This window comes from Gossypium arboreum, chromosome 8 (assembly GCF_025698485.1).
Source record: "Gossypium arboreum isolate Shixiya-1 chromosome 8, ASM2569848v2, whole genome shotgun sequence".
NCBI lineage: Eukaryota > Viridiplantae > Streptophyta > Magnoliopsida > Malvales > Malvaceae > Gossypium > Gossypium arboreum.
The window spans coordinates 5761094-5780776 of NC_069077.1; the positions used below are offsets into that span (position 1 = coordinate 5761094).

A 19683-nucleotide genomic window follows, 5' to 3' on the forward strand; every position below is an offset into this window, starting at 1 on the left:
AAGTTTTTGTCATATTATTTTATTTAATTTTTCACATAATGTTATGTTGCCAATGTGAACTTAATAATTTGAAAAAAATTTCTACATGTTGAATTTTCATTGGTTGGTTTAAGAATTCACTAACATTATTAAAATCAAGTACCATAATAAAACATATATTGATAATTTAGGTATCAAATTATAGGATTCACATTACACATTTTATAAAAATACAAGTACCATAATAAAACACATATTAATAGTTTAAATACCACTACATTAAACGATTTCAAAATATAAATATCACATTAAATATCTTATAAAAGTAGAACAACCGACTATAACATTCTCTCATAAATTTTTAGTCATGAATAAGTTTGAACTTACTCCCTAGTCCGGTTATTTGAACTTCTAATATTTGCCTCATGGAATTCGCGTATACATTTTCTATGATTTCTTTTGCTATTTTATAAATAATACAATAGCTCATATTAATTAAATCAGATGGTCTGCCTGACAGACACAACAAAATCTCAAATAAGTTGAAATGCCATTATCTATAAAAACATAAACAAAAGAGCAGCTCCAGCTGATGATGAGTTACAAGATTTGGTTAATTTAGCTTCGCTCTTTTTCTCTTCTTTGATTTATTATTTTTTGCGTGATGATGAGATCTTACATTCTTGTTTGATAAATTCTTAGGTTTTTGCTTCTTGTTCTGCTGTTTGCTACCACCTAGCTGCTCTTCATTGCCATCTTCCTCGGCAGTATCTTCTTCATCTTCATCTTCATCTTCATCCGAACTAAGTACCAAGTCTTCCACAACATCTTCATCGTCACCAACCCTTTCATCTTGTTCCATCCCTTTCTTCTTCTTCTTCTTCTTCTTCTTCTTCTTCTTCTTCTCCTCCTTTGGAAGATTGGCCCTGATGGAACATGATAGATAGCGTAATAAGTAATGCTTTTTTGGCAATCTAACAGCTTATAGACAGCAAAAACTTGTATACAAGAATGAAAACATGAGTTATTAGTGTACTACATGTGTGTCTGCATGGTGCACACGAGGGAGGGGCAAATATGACATGACAAGACATACCTGGAATCACCTCCAGGTAACCAGGAGGAACTGAAAACTGAAGCACCATCGTCGTTCCTGATATCATCTTCTTCATCACTATCAAGGATCTGATCAAGCTTTTTTCCAAAGACAGCAGACTTTTCGCCAACAACAACACTGAAAATTTACATGCATGCTACTTAAATTAGCTGTATTAACACAATTATAATATAGACAGGATGAAACCAATCACAGAGAAAGATCATAGACCTGGATTCCATCATTGAATCATTTCTCTGTTGTGCTCTTTGACGCAGTGTTGTAACATACTGTGAGAGAGGACTAGTCCCCATCTTTTTCTCATCCTATGAGCAACAAAAAAGCTTAGTAACTTCATTTGATACCAAGTCAAGTGCTCAAACATGACAACAGAAGGAGCATTTGATGGAAAATTCTAACATATAATAATGGCACGGACCTCAAGGAAAGAAGTTGCTGCATTATCATTTGGTAGAAATGTAACTGATGCACGCCTTTCATTAGTAAACTTATCATTCGCCTCAATCTGATGTGAAGACAATGAAGCAATCAATAGCGTGCAGCCAAAAGTTCGAAAAGTGTAAAGGGAACATGCTTATGAATAACAGGTTAATATACTTAACAAGGAAGGTACCTTACGAATAAGATGCCTCATTTCTTTTCGGAATCTTTCAACTTTAGTACATTTGCAGAAGGAACGCAACCTCACAGCTGGAATAAAAGACAATTCAAAGAAAGCAACAGAATAGCTCCATTGAGCTAAATGTTCAGCGAGCTCTTCAACCACAGAAATCACACATGCCTCTTGAAAGGCTCGTGTCTTTAGAATGGGCTTGCTTGCCTGGAAAATAAATTTGTCCAAATTTAGATGGGAATAAAAATGCTTATATCAATTGGAGTAAAACACAACAGATTTCAAGAATACCTTGAGTGTTGTACGTAAATCAACAGCTTTGCCAACACCTCCAGTGGGAGGTCTATTTAACTCTTTCATCTCCAGCATGTCCAAAAGAAGCATAGAAACAGGAATAAATGTACCAGTAGCTGCAGAAATGCGGTTCAGCATTTTAACACACCTCAATCTAAGCGGAAAATATCGAGCAGTTGGAACTAGACGGGCAACCCCAGAAATAATTTGGGTCAATGGATAAGCAAGCGGCCTAAAATCAGCTTCTGAGCTATAGGTACAGATAGCTCCAGTCCAAAGTTCAAGACAGTTAATAAACTTCCATTCATAAACCTTGCGGTATGCTTCCTGTGAAGAATGGTGGGACATGGAGCATTGCTTAGGCAAAACAAAAAAGGGAACAAATGCCAGAAGATTGCAATAAAGAAAATGGTAGTAGATGATCTTCTACTAATAGCATTCTCAGGAGACAACGGATAACTACAACACTTCTCTAAGAAAAAATGTGTAAATGATACCTTAGTTTTCATGTTGAGTGCATCCCGGAGAAGCATTGCTAATTGTCTGATAAAAACAAATGCATGTTGATATGCCGTTGGAAGGTCCACTCGAATAAGTTCTATGACACAATTGGCAAGAAATTGGATATGCTGTAATTTAGATGCATTAACGAAGTGGCAGTTCAAAACATAGGCTTTGTAGATCCCTCTGAAACATTCATCTAAACAATCTGATCCTAGGCGAACACAAAGATCTCTAAGAAATAGAAAGGAGACAACAGGCAGAGCATCGCCTCCTGTACCCCAAAAGTGAAGTGCTACCTGAAGAAAGATGAATAGATTAAACACAAGTAGATCTATGAATATTCCTTAAACGTTTAAAACAATATCATCCACAGAGGAATAGATTAGACCTCAAATTATCATAATAGATATATGACTATCACATACACAAGCAGATCAGAAAACAAAGAGTAACAGCAAAGAAATCATTGCATTTGAATAAAAATCCCTTATAGATTTACCCTTTCTGCATACCTTGATGTATTTCCTGAGAAGGCTTGGAAAAGCAGCCAAAAACACAGACGAATACTGGAGACGCCTTAAAGTGAATGATATCATTTTCGTGTCAGTCATTTGGTTCAAAACGTGCAGGGCATTTCCAAGATACGACTTCACTAAGTGGTTATAGTTCTTCCATTGTTTTGTGTTCATTAGCTCAATTATGGTCTCTTTCTTTCCGCCAGAAGCAGGAAGTTTCAACAATTTGCGGAGTATTCTATCCATTTCAGATAGTGTAAACAACATTATTTTGTTAAATACACTGCTTGACATGACAGCAAACTTAGCTGAAGAGTCTGTCCCAGTATCATCACCATAGTGACAAGCAGTCCTGAAAGCCTTCATAAGAGAATGAACTGCACTTAGTTTCTCATCTTCTCGGATTGATTTACACCAAGAATTAACCATTTCAGTAGTTAAAACGTTTTTGGATGGTTTCTCCTCTTCCTCAGGGATATCATGCTGATAAGTCTCACCATCCAGCTGGGTTTCTGCATCTTCCATGTCAACTTCAGCATCATCCTACAAAAGACATGATTGAAGGAGGTGAAATTGCATCTTGTTTTATGCAATGAAAGCCATTTGTAACAATATAAAGTTGAACATAATTTGCCCAACTTACATCAAAATCTTCATCTTCATCATCAAACGTAAGAAGGTCTTTGCCGTATTGTTGCAAGTACTGGTAGAACTCTGGATCCTACAAAACCGATAAATATATGTTTAGGTGTGTATATATATCCCCGATGAGCTAGTAAAATATATAAAAGAAAAAGGCGAAATAATTTAAGATAAAAATTCAGAAAACCAGAAGAGAATATATATATATATATATATATATATAGAAACGAAAGAAGAAACCTTTTTCTGGAGCCTTTCAAGCTGCTCTTTATGTTCTTTAGCAGCACTTGGAGATTTTGACATTGTTTTACTTTTTTTGCCCTTCTCTCCCAGTTCAGCAAACACTCTGTCGCAGATAATCAAAATTGAACTAGTTTTACTTCATTCTTTTTAAATGAAATTGGGATTGAAATTAAAATTAAAATCAGCAGAAAGTTTAAACCTCTTAATAGTGCCGAACTCTCGACGACCGCGTAATATACCCGCCGGCTTTTTTATGCTACGGCTTCTCCCTTTTTCTAAAGGGGAATTAAGGGCTTAAGGATGCTACCAGCTAGGGTTTTAGAAGAAGGGTTTTCTTTATTGGCAAGGTTTATTTTCCATCTTTACCCTAAGATATTAAATCGGGTAATTATAGGTAATTTAACTAAAAAAGTTTAGTGATAGAAAGTTTTCGAAATTATATTTAAGTCATAATTGGTATAATAATAATTTTAATTCTCTAATTTTATATTTTCTATTTATTTAACCGTGATTTTATATAAAATAATAATAATAACTCAAAATTATTTTAAAAGTAGAAAAATCTATATAAAAATTCTAGAAAATAAAATCTTAGAAAACATTATTGTTGAAAATTTTATATATATGGAAAATGAAAATTATCATTCAATAGAATGCAATAACAAATTAAAAGCAGAACAAAAAAAAAAAAATAAGACCATTACATGTTTCCTTATATTCAAATTCAGTTCCATGCCCTTAAAGAACATCCAAAGCTGGTATTATAGAGGGTTGTAAAATCGACTTTATTACTTTCAATTAATTTAAATTATTTTTCAAAACCGAAATTATAAAAGAAAAATCAATTTCTTGTCTTATAACGAAAATGTTATGTAAAGAAATAAAGAGATAGAAAACAAAAGACCAATACTTTTGCTTAATGATTTTATTTTTCTATGTTTTTTAAATAATGATTATTGGATATTTGTATACGAGATAATATAAAAAGAAATTTTGAGGATTTAACGATAATTTTCGCTCATTTTATCTATTTTTGAAATTTTTATATACTTTAACTTTAATTTTAGAATTTTCTACATTTTTAAAAAGAATTTCAAGTTTTAACATTTTATATATAATCAAGGTCAAATTGATGAAATTATCTTTTTTCTCTCAAATTGACAATGTATAAAATTGAATATTAAAATTGTTATTATATCAACTAAAAAGTGCTACTTAATAGTCGATTGACCAAAAAACAATTTGAAAAATTTAGTGATCAAATTATAACTTTTCTAGTTAAATGACCAAAACGAAAACTTATCTATAGTTTATTGACTAATGGTGTAGTTTACCCTATTAAATTTAGGTCCAATTACAATTTTAATCTTAGTTTAAATTTACCAAAGATCCTTTTACTCTTCTAAAATTTAGAATTTGATTTTTATACTTTAATTTTGAGACATAGATTTAATGATGTGACTCTTATAAGAAAAGTAAAAATAACTCTTTTATCCCTCAACATTCATTGTTTTTTTATTAATTTAACCCTTACTCTTCAAAAGTATATGAACAATTTAAAATGTTTTAAAAACTAAATTCTTTTTCGTATTTTTAATAAAAATGTAAAAATTTTAAAACTCTTTAAAAATAAAATAATTTTCAAAAATTTCATTTTAAATAATTTTAAAATATGAAAAATATGAAAATTCAAAAATGTGTTATTTACTCCATCAATGGTAATAAAATATATCTAAACTTTGAGCTATTTGTTCTCTCCATATTAAATTAAATTTGGACAATTTTTTTATATTTTAAATTAGATTAATTATATTATTAAAAAAACTAAGTAAATTTAATTATAAAGTATATCACATATTAGTATAAAATAATTTTAATAATAATACAAATTCTGAATTATATATAATCAAGTGAAAATATTACTGTTATTTAAAAACTTATTTAATTTTTAAACAAAGATACAAACCATATCTTGAAGTCCACCATAGCATAGCAATTGCATAGACATTGTCTCTTGAGTGCAGCATTCCATGTGATAACCATATTTTTCTCTTTCATATCATCAAAAACCGAGCATGTGATATATATGCTTCCTCCATTCAATTGCCATGCATGCACTAAACTAGCTCATGCTTTATACTCGCCCAAAGCAATTACATTCCTTTCTAAAGCTCCCCATTGCTGGAATATGAATTTATGGAATACCACCACTCTTGAATTCTCTCAATGAAAACGCACAACCACAAACAATATAGACAGCAAGACTTAAATTGCATCAACATGGGGAATCAAAACCAATATCCTGCTATTCTGATAGTTACTGCTCTCTTATAAAGAAATTTGCTAAACAATATACACAGTTCAAGAGCCTTGGGAGGAGTCACAATGTAAGTTTGAGGGTCTGTTCATCCCACTCACTTTTACATTCAATGCCATTGCAAATAACTTGGATCATTGATTGGAAAAACAATGTGTGTGTGGCTATACTATACTATCTTGTAATACAAACCTGTATGTAGAACTTTTAAGGGTTGAAAATTGCTCTTTGATCCCCTTAAACTTGTGGCTGTACAGTGGAAAGAGAGGCTCTCTGCCTTGCAAAGAATTCAGTTCACTTATATGAGTATCTGAGATCTGGCAGCACCACGAGAACATTTCTTCCGGCCGCTTTTGCTAAGACCACAAACACAGATCTCTAGAAGATTATAGTCCTCATCCCAGAATAACAAAGAGCCCGTCTCTGGATTCTCCAACATCATTTTAGAGGTCAGGAAACCGGCAATACTCCATGTTTGGTAAAGTCGGGATTGCTTTCCAATAAACTTTCCATTTCGGGTGTCATAATATTCAGGCCAATGATCAATTGAAAGCCTCTTCTCTGCCAAAGCAACTGCCTTCTCAGCTAGTTCTAATCTGCGCATCTTGATGCAAGCCAAAGTGAACTGAAAGAATGATGTAAGATTTGAATGAGTATCACTGCATGAAACGGTTCAAGGTACTATTCAAAGAAGAATCATAGAACGAAGTTGGATGATTAAAATAAAACCAGATAAACAATTAAGTCCAAAGAAAATTCAAGCTTTTACCTGCCAGAGAAGTGTTGGCCAGGATCCACCATTATGATAGGACCAAGGGCTGCACAATACACTCGTGTCAGTATATAATGCATGCATGCATGCATATATGTGTATATATAGAGGGAGAGAGAGAGACTTCATGTACAGGGCAAGGAACTCACGTATTCTTTGGATCACTGCCAGTTATTATGCGCCACTCTTCATTCTCCACTGCAGGATATAATATCTTGAGAGGCATATGTCCCACAATATCACCCCATTTGGCTTCAATTAAGTTGAGAATAGCTTCATTCTGCTTTGGAGTGCCCAGTGATGAAACAATGGACCAGAGATTCCCAAGCGTGAAGAACCTAAAATCCATGTGAGCTGGCTGTAGATTGCCAATTAGATACCCACCTTCTTCAGGTATCCAATCCATAAGCCATGAAGGAATTTGCTCGGGATAAATATTGAATTTGTTGGTAGCATCCATGGAATACTCTTCTGTCTTATATCGGTAAATCTCATTAATCTTTTTCATGTCAACCCAGTAGTATTCTCTAATGTGGAATGATAGTGCACTCAGCCGATTATTGATAGCTCTTATCAAATTCTTGGACCTTTCATTTGCAGTGAGCATCTCAAGAGAAGAACGTAGAGCAGCATAAAACAAAGCCTGTTAGATCAAACATATGACAGTTAGGAGAACTGAAGATAAGCAGAGGAAAGAAAACTTAAAAATACTTGAAACAAATTAACTCACTTGGATCTCAAGGGGATGACCATGAATGCCCATCCTTCTGTCTATCATGCAGGATCCATCAGTGACTAACAGAGAAGGAAACATATCAAATCCATCAGCTAAACACAAGTTGAGGATCAGTTTTATTCCTGTTTGAACATCCACTCTCTCTTGCAACGTACAATCACCAGTGATCTTCCCATATGCCCTCAGCAATATAATCCACCACAATCCTATCAACAAAGTCAGTTCAATAAACTCAATCACTTTCTTACAAAGCAATAACTTGGAAAAGAAGAAATCAGTTTACAAGTGCAAAATAACTATGATTGTTGAAGATGAACAGCTCAACATCCTCATTTTTAGACTGGCAAGTTCTTGTACTAAATGGTATTGACAGTTGCAATATAATATACTAACCAGAGTCCACTGGGGCAACACGACCAATAGCTGATTCTCCAAAATCTGGATCCAGTACTTCCTCAAACTTATTACCATCAAGAGGTAAAGTTCTGACCTTAAAACTAGCTGGCATCAAACCCTGTCCAGGACTATAGCAGTCCACAGTTTTCTCCCAACTCTAGATCAAAAACAACAAAAAAGTTGTTAAGTTCCAAATTGTTGATTTGGTAAAACTTATTGGGAAATGGTTAACCTCCATAGCATTGCTAGTGGATGTGTTTCAAGGTCCCAGCACAAGCAAAAGAGGCATAAAATTGATTACATTAATGGCTCATTTGGTTATTTAGTGTATTAACACAAGTAAAAGTTTAATCACTACATAAGCATTAAATGGCTTGGACAAGTAAAATCTAGTAAAAAATTAAGACCTCTTCAAAATAAGTAAAGAAATTCCCTTCCTTAGCTCAAAAGAAGTCATGTGAGTAGCTAAAAATTTCCAAATGAAATTAATTTATTGTTAAATCATTTATGAATACATGTTGAAAAAATAAAACTACATGAGTAAAAAATGCTCAAAGTTCTACAATGATTAACAGGCATCTAAAAAGCACAATATAACAACTTTATGGGGAATATGTGCATTGAATTTGTTTTACACATGGAGAAGAAAAACTTAATGGTGTGTGAGAAACATGCACTAAGTACTTTAGAAAAGAACAAGAAAAATCCCAGCTATCTCCAAGGGAGCCTCGAATTGCTTAAAGGACAGTTAGAAAGAACCACAGAAATGAATCCTACGATGAATTTTCCTAGCATTGACGTTTCTAAGCATTTTAACATGCAAGTTTTGCAGTTATCTGAAATTATGAATGTTAAACAACACTTAAATCTACACAAACACCAAACAATCAATGATGGAAAAGGAAATGCAGAGTTATGTAGCTACAATATTATTCATCAAGGTAAATAAGTGAATATATATACCTGCAACTGCAAGGTATGGAGGAGAAAATTCTTGACAATTTCTCCTTCACCTTTAAGCAAGAAAGCCAAAGCCGAAGGCACAAAATCACGAATGAAAACCTGATCATAATTCAAGGGCTGCTTGTCACCTGGATCGTTTGCAGCCACTGTACCAACAGGGGATCCACAATACGTCACAACTGCACCTCTCAACAAATTCCATGCCTCCTTTTCAATGTCGCTCTCAACTTTAATTCCACTCTTCCTTCCCTCCAAAGCCTCCCCGATGTTCTTCACGTTGTTTACATCTTCAGCCACAGGAACTTCTCCTCCTAAAACGTTCTCAACCTTTTCAATCCTTTCAACAACAAACGGATTCACATTGATGCCGTTTTGCAAGTAAAATTTGTCCAAATTCTGGTCTTTTACGCGGGTTTCAACCGATGTTGAGAGATCTCTCACCCTTGATGCTACCCTGACATCAGTAGAGACACCGTAAGGCCTAGAAACAGACCCGGATTGAGAGAGATCCAAACTTGTTGACCAATTCGGCTTCTTCGTATTATTGATAACGCGTCTAAAGGGTAAGAATCGAGAAGGGTAGGCGTGGAATTGAGAGTTGTAACTGAAATTCGGAAGAAAAGCATTGGTCTTGCAGAAAAGCTTTTGCTCACAAGGAAAGGGATGATGAAACCAATGTCTGAACCCGAAAAACGATGAGTTTCTGAGGTTTAGGACCCTCGAAGGAAGCTCCATAGGGGAATTGCGGATAAAATTCATGACGCTCATAACTGAAAACAAAGATATGGAGATAGAGAAGAATACAACATGAAATCGTTTCTTTTCGTGCCCTTTGGTTGTGCGAGCTGAATGAGGAGACTGAGAAAAAAAGATCGGCTTCCCTTTTAATGGGTTTTGTCTTGGGATAATAAGAGGTTTTGAAAGAGAGATTGGTGTCCTTTGACGGGGAAATGGGGTCCAGAGTCTTGGAAATAGAGACCAAACGATGGATGAAACCACACTGATTCTTAGAAAGCGCGTCTTAGGCATGGAAGGGGAACGGTTGCCGGTTTCAAATAAAGAAAAAAATGAAAATTCGTCTAGGTTTTAAAAATCCAATAATATGTCTAACCGGTCAGATTATGATCGTTCGAGTTTTACACTGATTTATGTTTTAATTAAGTAAATTATTAGATGGGTAAACTATTAAAATAGTCACTTTTATTTCTCTCATGTTATATTTTAGTTATTTATATTTGAAATGTTATGTTTTAATCACTTAAGTTAATATGTTGTAATATTTTAGTCATTGAACTGTTAATTCTCATTAATGGTGTAACGGCATATTAAATCATTATTTCAAATAAAAGTTTTAGATTAAATTATACAATTAGTCTCCCCATTTTTTTTCATTTTGAACAACTTATAGATTGATAAAAGAAAGGGGACCAAAGTCGCAAATATACCATTTACCATAAATGAGGCGGCAAATGTTGATAAAAATCTATGATTTTATTGTTTAATTATTATTAATTTATAATGTATATAATTATTTTGATTATATGGTAATTTATATTAGTTATAAATTAAAAATATTATATTATATGAATAAATAAAAATTTGTCAAATGGATAGTGATGACATTATATAATTGTAAAAAAATGTACATGTGTAATACTTATATTTAATTAGTAAATATATATTTATTAGATAAATAATTAAATTGTGAGATTTTTGTATAATAAACAAATTGGATAGTGACAAAAAAATTAACAAATGCCTCTAAAATAATAACAAAATTAACAATAAAACAAGTTTTATACAATATCCGAACAATAACAATAAAATAGTAGCAACATAATAGTAATTGGTAAAAAAATAGGGAGAAAACAACAAGAAAATAGCATTGAAAACAAAAAAAAAAGTAGATTTTTTTGTCATTTAGTGAATTCGGGCAGGGCCCAAATAAAAAATACATTACCCGAGGCTCGATCCGTTTTTAAGCGGGCCTTTTTTTGTCCAAACCTATTTTTTGGGCTTATATTTTTGCCCAAACCCTTTTAGATTTCGATTGGACCGAGTGGCCAGGCCGATGAACAGGTCTACTCCCACTTCAAGAAGTTTTTTTTGCAGGCTTTTCTCTCTTTCCAATTTCGATTATTTAATTAAGTTTTATTAGGGTAAACTACATAGGAGGTAACCTTAAAATATCATTGTTTTTATTTTGGTCACTCTAAAATATTTTTTTAACAATTTAGTCATTATCGTTAGAAAAATTGACCAAAATTGTCACTTAACCATTAAACCCTTAATAGATTGCTAACTAGACCTGCAAAAAAAAAGGAAAAATTCTTCTTTTAATCCCTTTAGTTACAAATTTTTAATTAACAACATTCCTATACAGATATATATATTTTTTATGTTTAGGCAAAAGAAAAGGGATCAATTTACCGTAGCTTCACCCTCTATGGCATCAACATCGTCTCCGCTTCGTTATCTTTTACTTGAACAATGAAACTTTGTCATGGTTTTAGTGTTTGGGTTAACACCAAGTTCGAGTACTTAGGTTAAGAGAAGGTTTTGCATTTAAAAAAAAAATATATTGATACATATAGTTTTTGTGTGAAGAGTTATCATCTTTTCTTAATTCATAGTGCATTTGAGAAAATTTGGTGCAACCAAACTATTTAATTAGAAAATAAATAAATGGAAAAACATGGTTGATTAAGAAAATTACTTCGGTGTTGTGATTGGAGGGGGAAACAAAGGAGATGATGGGGGAAGACCGTGGAGGAAGCATATGGGAGATTGAATCTAGCATTTTGTGATGTTGTTTAATATGGGTTTTTTTTATGGGAATTTAAAGAATTAATTTAAATTTTTTGTAATTTTTAAAGGAATTAAAAGAACAAATTTCTTTTTGATTCCAGGTTCAATTCCATTGAGTGTTTAATAATTGAGTGATCATTTTAGTTAATTTTTTTAACTTTTCTAATGACAAAAAAATTTAAAGTGACTTTTAAGATAATTGTAGTTTACCTTAATTATTATTATGGAATAAATTTTCCTATTGTTAATTTAAAATTTAGTTTATATTAAGTTTTGACAAAAGATTATACTGTATTAAACATTGTAATGGTAGCTTTAAGACCTAGAAACTAAAAAAAAAAAAAACTAGAGGGTGCTTGCTTTGCCTTATAATCATTGACATGATTTTGATTTCAAATTCCCTTTTCCATAAAATTCTTCCATATTCTATTGAAAATAGGTAAACCCTAATTTGGAGGGATTGTGAGAGTTGTTCTCAGAATTTTTTTTTTCTATTGTCGTGTTCCACGAGTGATGAATTGCTGGACTGATTCACTGACAAAAGCTGGCATTTATAGAGTTGTCTATGTATCTACAACAGGTGGGTTCCTTTATTCTTCTAGCATAGTTATTTGTATGTTTGCAGGTTTGCTTATCATAATGCCTTTTTGCTAGTCTTGCTGCTGATACTAGTGTTACTTAATGTTTTGATCTAGTGTGGTAGTAGCTGAGGTTGGCGGAAACCCTTGCAGCTTAGACATGTTGCGGGTCAAGTGGTGAGTGGTGATGGTTCTTGGCCTATTGTGGGAAGTAAATATTCAGTGGCAGCAGTTTGAAGTATGTTAAGACCAAGAAGGGAGAAAATTCCATCAAGCTCTATATTCCCAAACATGACCATTCATCATAGGCTTGAGATGATCCAAAACGTGGTGGTTCTATGGTTGCAGAACCTTAGTATGGTAAAGCTTGATTTAGTCAATCATGATCTATGTAATGTTTGGAACCTAAAACTTTAGGAGTTTTCACTAAGTTATTTATTGATGTAATGCATAGCAGTCACATGCTTTCTTGGATAATGAGACCGTTTGTTTATATAATGATTAAAAATGAAAATTTTTAAAATTGAATGATACGAATATAATTAAATAACTATTGATATAATTTCTTTAATAAATAACCCCAAACAGTTTTTATATACACAATAAAAAGCCCACACAAAACCCACACATTGCATACATGGCTGTAGTGTAGTGTGTGGCCACAACTATACCTTTTTCTAAATAAACAATTGGCTTCCAAATTTTTCACGTCTCATCTTCCCAGTGCGGTACACTTGTCATTCCATTTTTGGATACAAAACGCATACATCAATTTCAATTTACACGTATTATTAATGGGCAGAATAAAATAATTAGTGGATGCAAAAATATACGTCACCTACCTTATCACCCACTATCCGAGTTTGATATCACCACTTATTAAATATAATAATTATTTTGAATAAAATTAAACAAATAACTTATTTTTATCTATTTATTGAGTAAGTTATAATAAAAAAATCAACATATATCTACATATTTTCTATTTAATTTATTCTTTTGTTTATTTTAATTACATCTTGAAGTATTATAAGATCATCGAACAAAATAAAACCAATTTCTTTCATTAAAATATATTAAATTCACCTGAGATTAAATATTTTAAATTTATAATAAAATATTTAGAAAAATAAATATATGATAATTTTTTAAAAATTATTTATGAAATAAAAAATACCCCATACTAAAATGAATATTTAAAAGAAGAAATACATGATAATTTTTTTATATATTAACCTTGAAATGAATTGATAAAATTATTTTTATATAAAATTAATTAGTTATTATTTAAAAGGTTCTACGAAGATATTTAAAAAACAAAAAGGTGAAAAGAAAAGAGAAAAGCCAAATTATAATAGTTATTATTTGATACATCTTTAATGAAATTTTTTCAGACTTCATAAACTAATTAAGAGTAAGACAAGTGTTATATATATATATATATATATATATATATATATATATATATATATATATTTTTTTTTTACTACGTTCTATAATACATTTGTTAAACTCTCAACCTATTTTTAGAGTCTAACTAAAAATTCCACTAATAATATATCAAATAATTTTCTAAATATAATTATTATTAATATCATATCGTTTTTCAAAAAAATTTATCGCTCATGAGACCTTTAACTTAATGATAAAGTTAATGTTTGAAACTTTAAGATTTCATGTTTAAGTCTCGTCTTGGGTAAACAATATGTAGGTTCTCAGTCTATTTTTATTCTAGCTTATGTCTTACTATAAGTGAGTTAAAGGTGTTTATGGACCAGTTGACCCAACTCACTTTGAATCGAACTTAGATTTATATTTTTCAATCTCGAGTAAATCCAACCCACTTTATTGTTTACAAATAATAAAAAGTAAAAAAATAAAGTTACATTAATATTTTATTCTTATAATAATTTTAAAAAATATGTTTATTAATTTTTAATAAATAAAATGGGCTTTTGTGTAAGTAAAGCCTAGGTTCAACCTTGGGGATATTTTGGAATCAGGCCTTAGTCCATTTTCACCTTTAATGTGAGCCATGTATTGATTTATTTTAATCTAATTCTAGATATATTATAATTATCAATGCAATTGTGTTTTTATAATGATTAGTTCTGGTTATAGTTTTTGGATGTACTATTTGTATTTGTAATTATAAATGTATTTGTAATTTCCAACAAAAACTTACATATATTAATTGAAAACATTATGTCTAACATGCAAATATATTAGAATATATTGTAATATATGTATTTTTATAACTAATTAGGTTTTTATTATTTTGAAATGAAAATGATTGAATATAATACTTGATATTTTGTGATGTATTTTATCTGCAATAATGGGTGGAGTCAGTGAGTTTACATCGAGTTAAGTATGATATTAATATATTTTATACTTATATAATTTCAATCCAACCTAAGATATGGACTTAATATCTTGTCCAAGTCTATTTATATTTTTAAATAGTTAACCCAACTTCATTTAAAGTCCATTCATAATCTTTTATTTTTTAAATATTGATATTATTTTTAATTTAATATTTAATAATTTTTATTTACTAAAATTTTATATAAAGATAACAGTTTTAAAATTTTTACATTACAATATTATATATCACTATGTGTTTAATATGTTATAAATTATATAATATATAAAAATAATATAATTTAATATTTTTATTTAGATTTTTCAGATATAATATTTTTTGGCCCAAACGATTCTAAAATTCAAGCAAACCTTAGAGTTTAGGCAAGTATCACCCTCTTGTTCACCGTAAGGTATAATCTTAGCAATCCAGCAGCAGATCTTTGGTTTGATCAGCCTTTAAAATGGGATACTAATAATATTAGAAGTTGTATTATCCAGCTATAACACCTCTTCGACATCAATACAACAGTTTCCGAATCAGCAAACATGCATAAATTGTTGAATTGAAAGCATTCAATCATATGATTTAATATGATATTAAAGAGACAGACAGAAAATGGAAAATGTAAATTCTAATGAACTCTCTCTATGATACAAAGGAAACGTATGACAAGTAAAAAAGGAGTCGAAATCATTAATGAAGCATCTCATGGCAGGGAAGAAATATTCAAATCATTATGCACACCACTAAAAGTAGCTTTGCAGCTGAATGATGATTGATTGTTAACAATATTTTTCTGCATGGGATTCCTTTAAAGCATTAGAATTAGATCTGGAAGTACCATCCTTTTGAGTTTTATATAATACAACATGCTATATATTATAAGTCATCACTTGATAAAACATACACCACCCAATTGGTATTCACAGTGGTTTGGAACAAGCTTTTATATGTTGGGGAAAGATCTGTTTGTTGTACAAAAGAAAGGTATGGAAGCCAAAACCAGCATCACATGTTCATAAAAGATTAATAAAACAGGGAGATGACACTGCACATGGAATAGGGTGTTGTATGTCTCAACGGATACTTTCGTTGTTGTTGTTGTTGAATAAAAGAGGCTTACAAAAGCCTAAACAATAATAACATCACTGTTTGTCGAACTACAACACAAGCCTGCTTTGTCCTCATACAGCTGCTGCACTGCTGTTGGTGTTGTAAAAGAGCTTAAATTCCCAGGTAAATTCCGTCCCAAGCGGGCCATGCCATGCCCAAGATATGATATGACATCACAGCGCAATGGATACATAGGTCACAATTCACGAGAAGTAAAGGTCAGGTTTGGCAATAAAAGGACGATAATTGTCTTCAAGGATTCGTTTTATTTGTTTATAACTTTTACTATTCCGAAGAGTCACATTTGTTTCATTTATTTAAGCATCTGAGGACGTCTCAGTGCAAAAGCTCTCGCCTTTGCAAGAACTCTTCTATGAGATCCCGTCCATAATTGTCCAAGCCCAACTACTTCCTAAAAAAGGGTGTAAACAAGTTATTTGGCAATTTTAGTGAGTAGAATAATCAGGTTGTTTAATCAGTAGCCATTTTTTCTCTATGGGTTCAACCATCTAAATACTTCCTTTTAATGAGATTATTTCGTGTATTTGTAAGTTATTATTAACAATGTCATCTTCTATTCTAGCACCAACCAACTTCATTCCAACAATCACATATAAGATTGAGTATTATTAAATAGTATTAGTCTGCAATTCCTTTCCCTCCAGATCCAATAGATATAACTATTGCAATCCAGGCTTTTCCCTTTAGCTTCCTTGTCCCCTATTGTAGCTCAAAATTCCACTGTCCAGTGGATTTTTGCAATGAACAAAGTTTAAGCACTTCATTCCAGACTGTCTTCCAATATCTACACTCTAGAAGTAGATGATTTCTAGTTTCAAATTCAGTGTGACACAGACAACAACAACCATCAATTTCCATTTAAATATCTGCACTCAAAAATAGTACCTGCTTCATTAGAGACTAGATCGAACTCGGAAGGACCCCATATTGCATTTAGACAGTCAGTTGATAGTGAGCATGTTACTTATGGTGTGGATACGTAAGTTTGTTTCTAACCACTGGTCTACTGAATCATTAAGAATACATGAATCAGAAGAGATTAAAGTCTAAGGGATAGGAGTACAACTTAGTGCCCATATTCTTTGCCCCAACTTCAAAGTTTGAATGATCTTCAGTATAAATTTTCACAACATGCCTGGAACTGAAACGGACTTTTTACTTATAGAGACGTTTGGACCTGATCCATCAAGCCATTGGCGAACTTGGTGGGGTGCTATTGGTTTACTGTTAAGCGGCACCCTCTTCTAATTCCAAGGCCGAAAGAGTGCCGTCCAAATTCCAACACCAACAAACAATTGGAAACCAAGGATTTGACAAGGTCATTAGTGAATAGGGGGTCTTGACATTTTTGCCCACCAAATAAATGTAGATAGGGATAGTGGGAGTAGTTTACAAGTTACAAGCAAAGTAGGGATAAGGAGCAAGAAAAATATTCTTAGAATATTCCATGTTTGGAAAGAATAAATTAATTCTACGTAATAAACTTGGTATCATGTAAATATAAACTACTCCTACGTAATAAACGCGGTGGCCGAAATTAGTGGTTAAATTGAGGAATGGAAAAGAAATCCCCAGAAATCTTGGGAACCTTTGTTTATCCTTTTAGTTTTAATAATTTCGTTTACACTTTGAACATATCAAAGGGTAATGTTAAAAATTCAAAATTTGAATGTAAAATATGGTAGTTAATTTATTCAAAAAAAGAAAAAAATGGTCTTTAAAAGTCTAAGTCCAAGGATTATCTTAAAAGAAAAGGAAAAGAAAATCCTACAAATTTGGTCGGTTGGTCCAAAATCATTAAAACAACATTATCCCAAAAGCTTAAAGTAAAAACATTTCATTATCCAGGAAGTTGCAACGGTTGGCCATAGTTGGAGTAACTAACTTGACTAGAAACTAAAGGAGAGGGCAAATGGATGGCATATACCCATTTGGCCACGAGGCAAACACCGACATCCAGATTTGATTGTGCCATATGGCGATGTAACAACCCCACACGCTTTCCCCCCCATAGATATTGTGGACCCTAATGATGCATGCCAAAAGCTCCCAATATATTACGTGGCCATATCACAGTGGTGCTCTCTCTCCATTGCTGGTGGAGTTTGGAGTTGGAGTAGTTAACCTGTAAATAATATACAATTTTATCATCCTCTTCCGAATATTTTATTAAAACCCTCACTTTTTCTTTAATTTCTTTCTTTAATTAATTTTTCTTTGAAAAATGGTGATATTAAAACAATAATGATAAGCCGACTGGATTTTAACTTTATTAATATCAGTATTTATTAAGTATGACTTTAATTTCAGTCAAATTTGAAAATAATATTTTAATTAAATTTTGTTTATTTGTTTCAATCAAATACTAATTAATTTATATTATTTTATTATTATTTGACCTATGAATTTAGCCTATAAATAGGTTTTTATAACCTTATAAAATACATCCATTAGATATTAGAACTCATAACACATTTAGAGAATTTGTGTTTACGTTTTGAGGAATATTTGTTCAGGTTTTCGGGGTTTAGTTTTTATCTCCATCTTTTGTACTCTTCGTTCTTTTGCCATTATAGTAAAATTATCTTTACGCTTGGTTTTTCTATCCTCTTTGGAGGAGTTTTTTCACGGTAAATTTGTGTGTTCAATTTCTCAATTTATTCCGCTATTTTTTTACTTGTTGCTTAATCGGGTCAATCCTAACAAATGATATCAGAGCTAATTCAATTTTCATAGATCAGCCTATTCAAATATGATAGCAACAAGGTTTGAAATTGAAAAGTTCGATGGTGAGACAAATTTCAATATGTGGCAAGTTCAAATGATGGAAATTCTAGTTCAAACCGGCTTGAAAAAGGTTGTTACCGGGAAAAAGCCTGAAAATCTAAATTAAACAGAATAAGAAGAGCTTGATGAAAAGGCCTTGTCTACAATCCAGTTATGCCTCGCGAATACGGTATTGTAGGAGGTATTGATGGAAAAAATCTCATCAGCTTTGTGGAAAAGGTTAGAAACTCTTTATGCGACTAAGCCTCTGGCTAATCATTTAGTGTTGAAACAACGTCTATTTACATTTTGCATGAATGAAGGTGAGCTTTTTAGAGATCACATCAATCAATTCATTACTCTTTTAAATGATTTAAAGAATATTTGAGGTTCATATTGATGATGAAGATTAGGCTATGCTATTATTGTACTCTTTACCTCCTTTATACAAGTCTTTCAGGGAGACCCTTATTTATGATAAAGACAAACTCTCGTTCGAAGATGTGAAGGGTCATTTGTTGAGTAGAGACAAACTCAAAAATAAGTTTGGTTTAGATAGCAAGACAGATAAGAAAGTTTTCATTTTGGTAGCATTAAAGAAACGAGACAAAAGGTCTCGCTATTGTAAAAAGTTAGGTCACGTCAAAGCAGATTGTTATAAATTGCGAAATAAAAGAGCTGTTGAGAGTAACGAGGAAGATGTAGCTGGTGCTAATTTGGCCGATGAAAGCGGTGATGATTTCTTGTTAGTATCAACGAGCGATAACTCCAAGCTCACGTCTGAGTAGATCCTAGATACAATATATTCTTTCCACATGTGCCCCAATAGAAAATTATTCTCCACATATAGTTCTTTTGAAGGTGGAGTTGTGCGCATGAGAAACGATTCATCTAGTAAGGTAATTGATATTGGTACTGTTAAAATTAGGATACACGAT

The 19683-nt window shown here is 31.9% G+C and overlaps 2 protein-coding genes across 2 annotated transcripts; both read right to left on the reverse strand.

Moving 5' to 3' along the window:
- Positions 1-422: 422 nt before the first annotated feature.
- LOC108464520 (nucleolar complex-associated protein 2) lies at positions 423-4300 on the reverse strand. The gene is made up of 11 exons (XM_017764864.2): positions 4107-4300; positions 3905-4010; positions 3666-3743; positions 3020-3565; positions 2501-2803; positions 2001-2330; positions 1710-1916; positions 1515-1601; positions 1307-1401; positions 1076-1213; positions 423-905 (listed from the first exon to the last, which is right to left on the reverse strand). The coding sequence occupies exons 2-11, from the start codon at positions 3965-3967 to the stop codon at positions 593-595; spliced, it is 2160 nt and encodes a 719-aa protein (XP_017620353.1). The 5' UTR covers positions 3968-4010; positions 4107-4300; the 3' UTR covers positions 423-592.
- A 1897-nt stretch (positions 4301-6197) lies between these two features.
- Positions 6198-10216, reverse strand: LOC108464482 (alkaline/neutral invertase A, mitochondrial-like). Its single transcript, XM_017764801.2, has 6 exons — positions 9092-10216; positions 8126-8285; positions 7727-7938; positions 7146-7639; positions 6994-7042; positions 6198-6849 (listed from the first exon to the last, which is right to left on the reverse strand). Exons 1-6 carry the CDS (start codon positions 10118-10120, stop codon positions 6523-6525), a joined length of 2271 nt encoding a protein of 756 aa, XP_017620290.2. The 5' UTR covers positions 10121-10216; the 3' UTR covers positions 6198-6522.
- Between the last annotated feature and the right edge of the window lie 9467 nt (positions 10217-19683).

What these genes read in the sequence shown, in the direction of transcription:
- LOC108464520 (XM_017764864.2), bottom strand. Translation starts at nt 3,967, where the DNA reads ATGTCAAAATCTCCAAGTGCTGCTAAAGAACATAAAGAGCAGCTTGAA. An exon ending in TTGAAAGGCTCCAGAAAAAG is followed by an intron (nt 3,744 to 3,904) that starts GTTTCTTCTTTC and finishes TCGGTTTTGTAG; the next exon opens with GATCCAGAGTTCTACCAGTA. An exon ending in CAGCAACTTCTTTCCTTGAG is followed by an intron (nt 1,402 to 1,514) that starts GTCCGTGCCATT and finishes TGTTGCTCATAG; the next exon opens with GATGAGAAAAAGATGGGGAC.
- LOC108464482 (XM_017764801.2), bottom strand. Translation starts at nt 10,120, where the DNA reads ATGCCTAAGACGCGCTTTCTAAGAATCAGTGTGGTTTCATCCATCGTT. An exon ending in GTCATCCCCTTGAGATCCAA is followed by an intron (nt 7,640 to 7,726) that starts GTGAGTTAATTT and finishes TTGATCTAACAG; the next exon opens with GCTTTGTTTTATGCTGCTCT. An exon ending in GGCCAACACTTCTCTGGCAG is followed by an intron (nt 6,850 to 6,993) that starts GTAAAAGCTTGA and finishes TCATTCTTTCAG; the next exon opens with TTCACTTTGGCTTGCATCAA.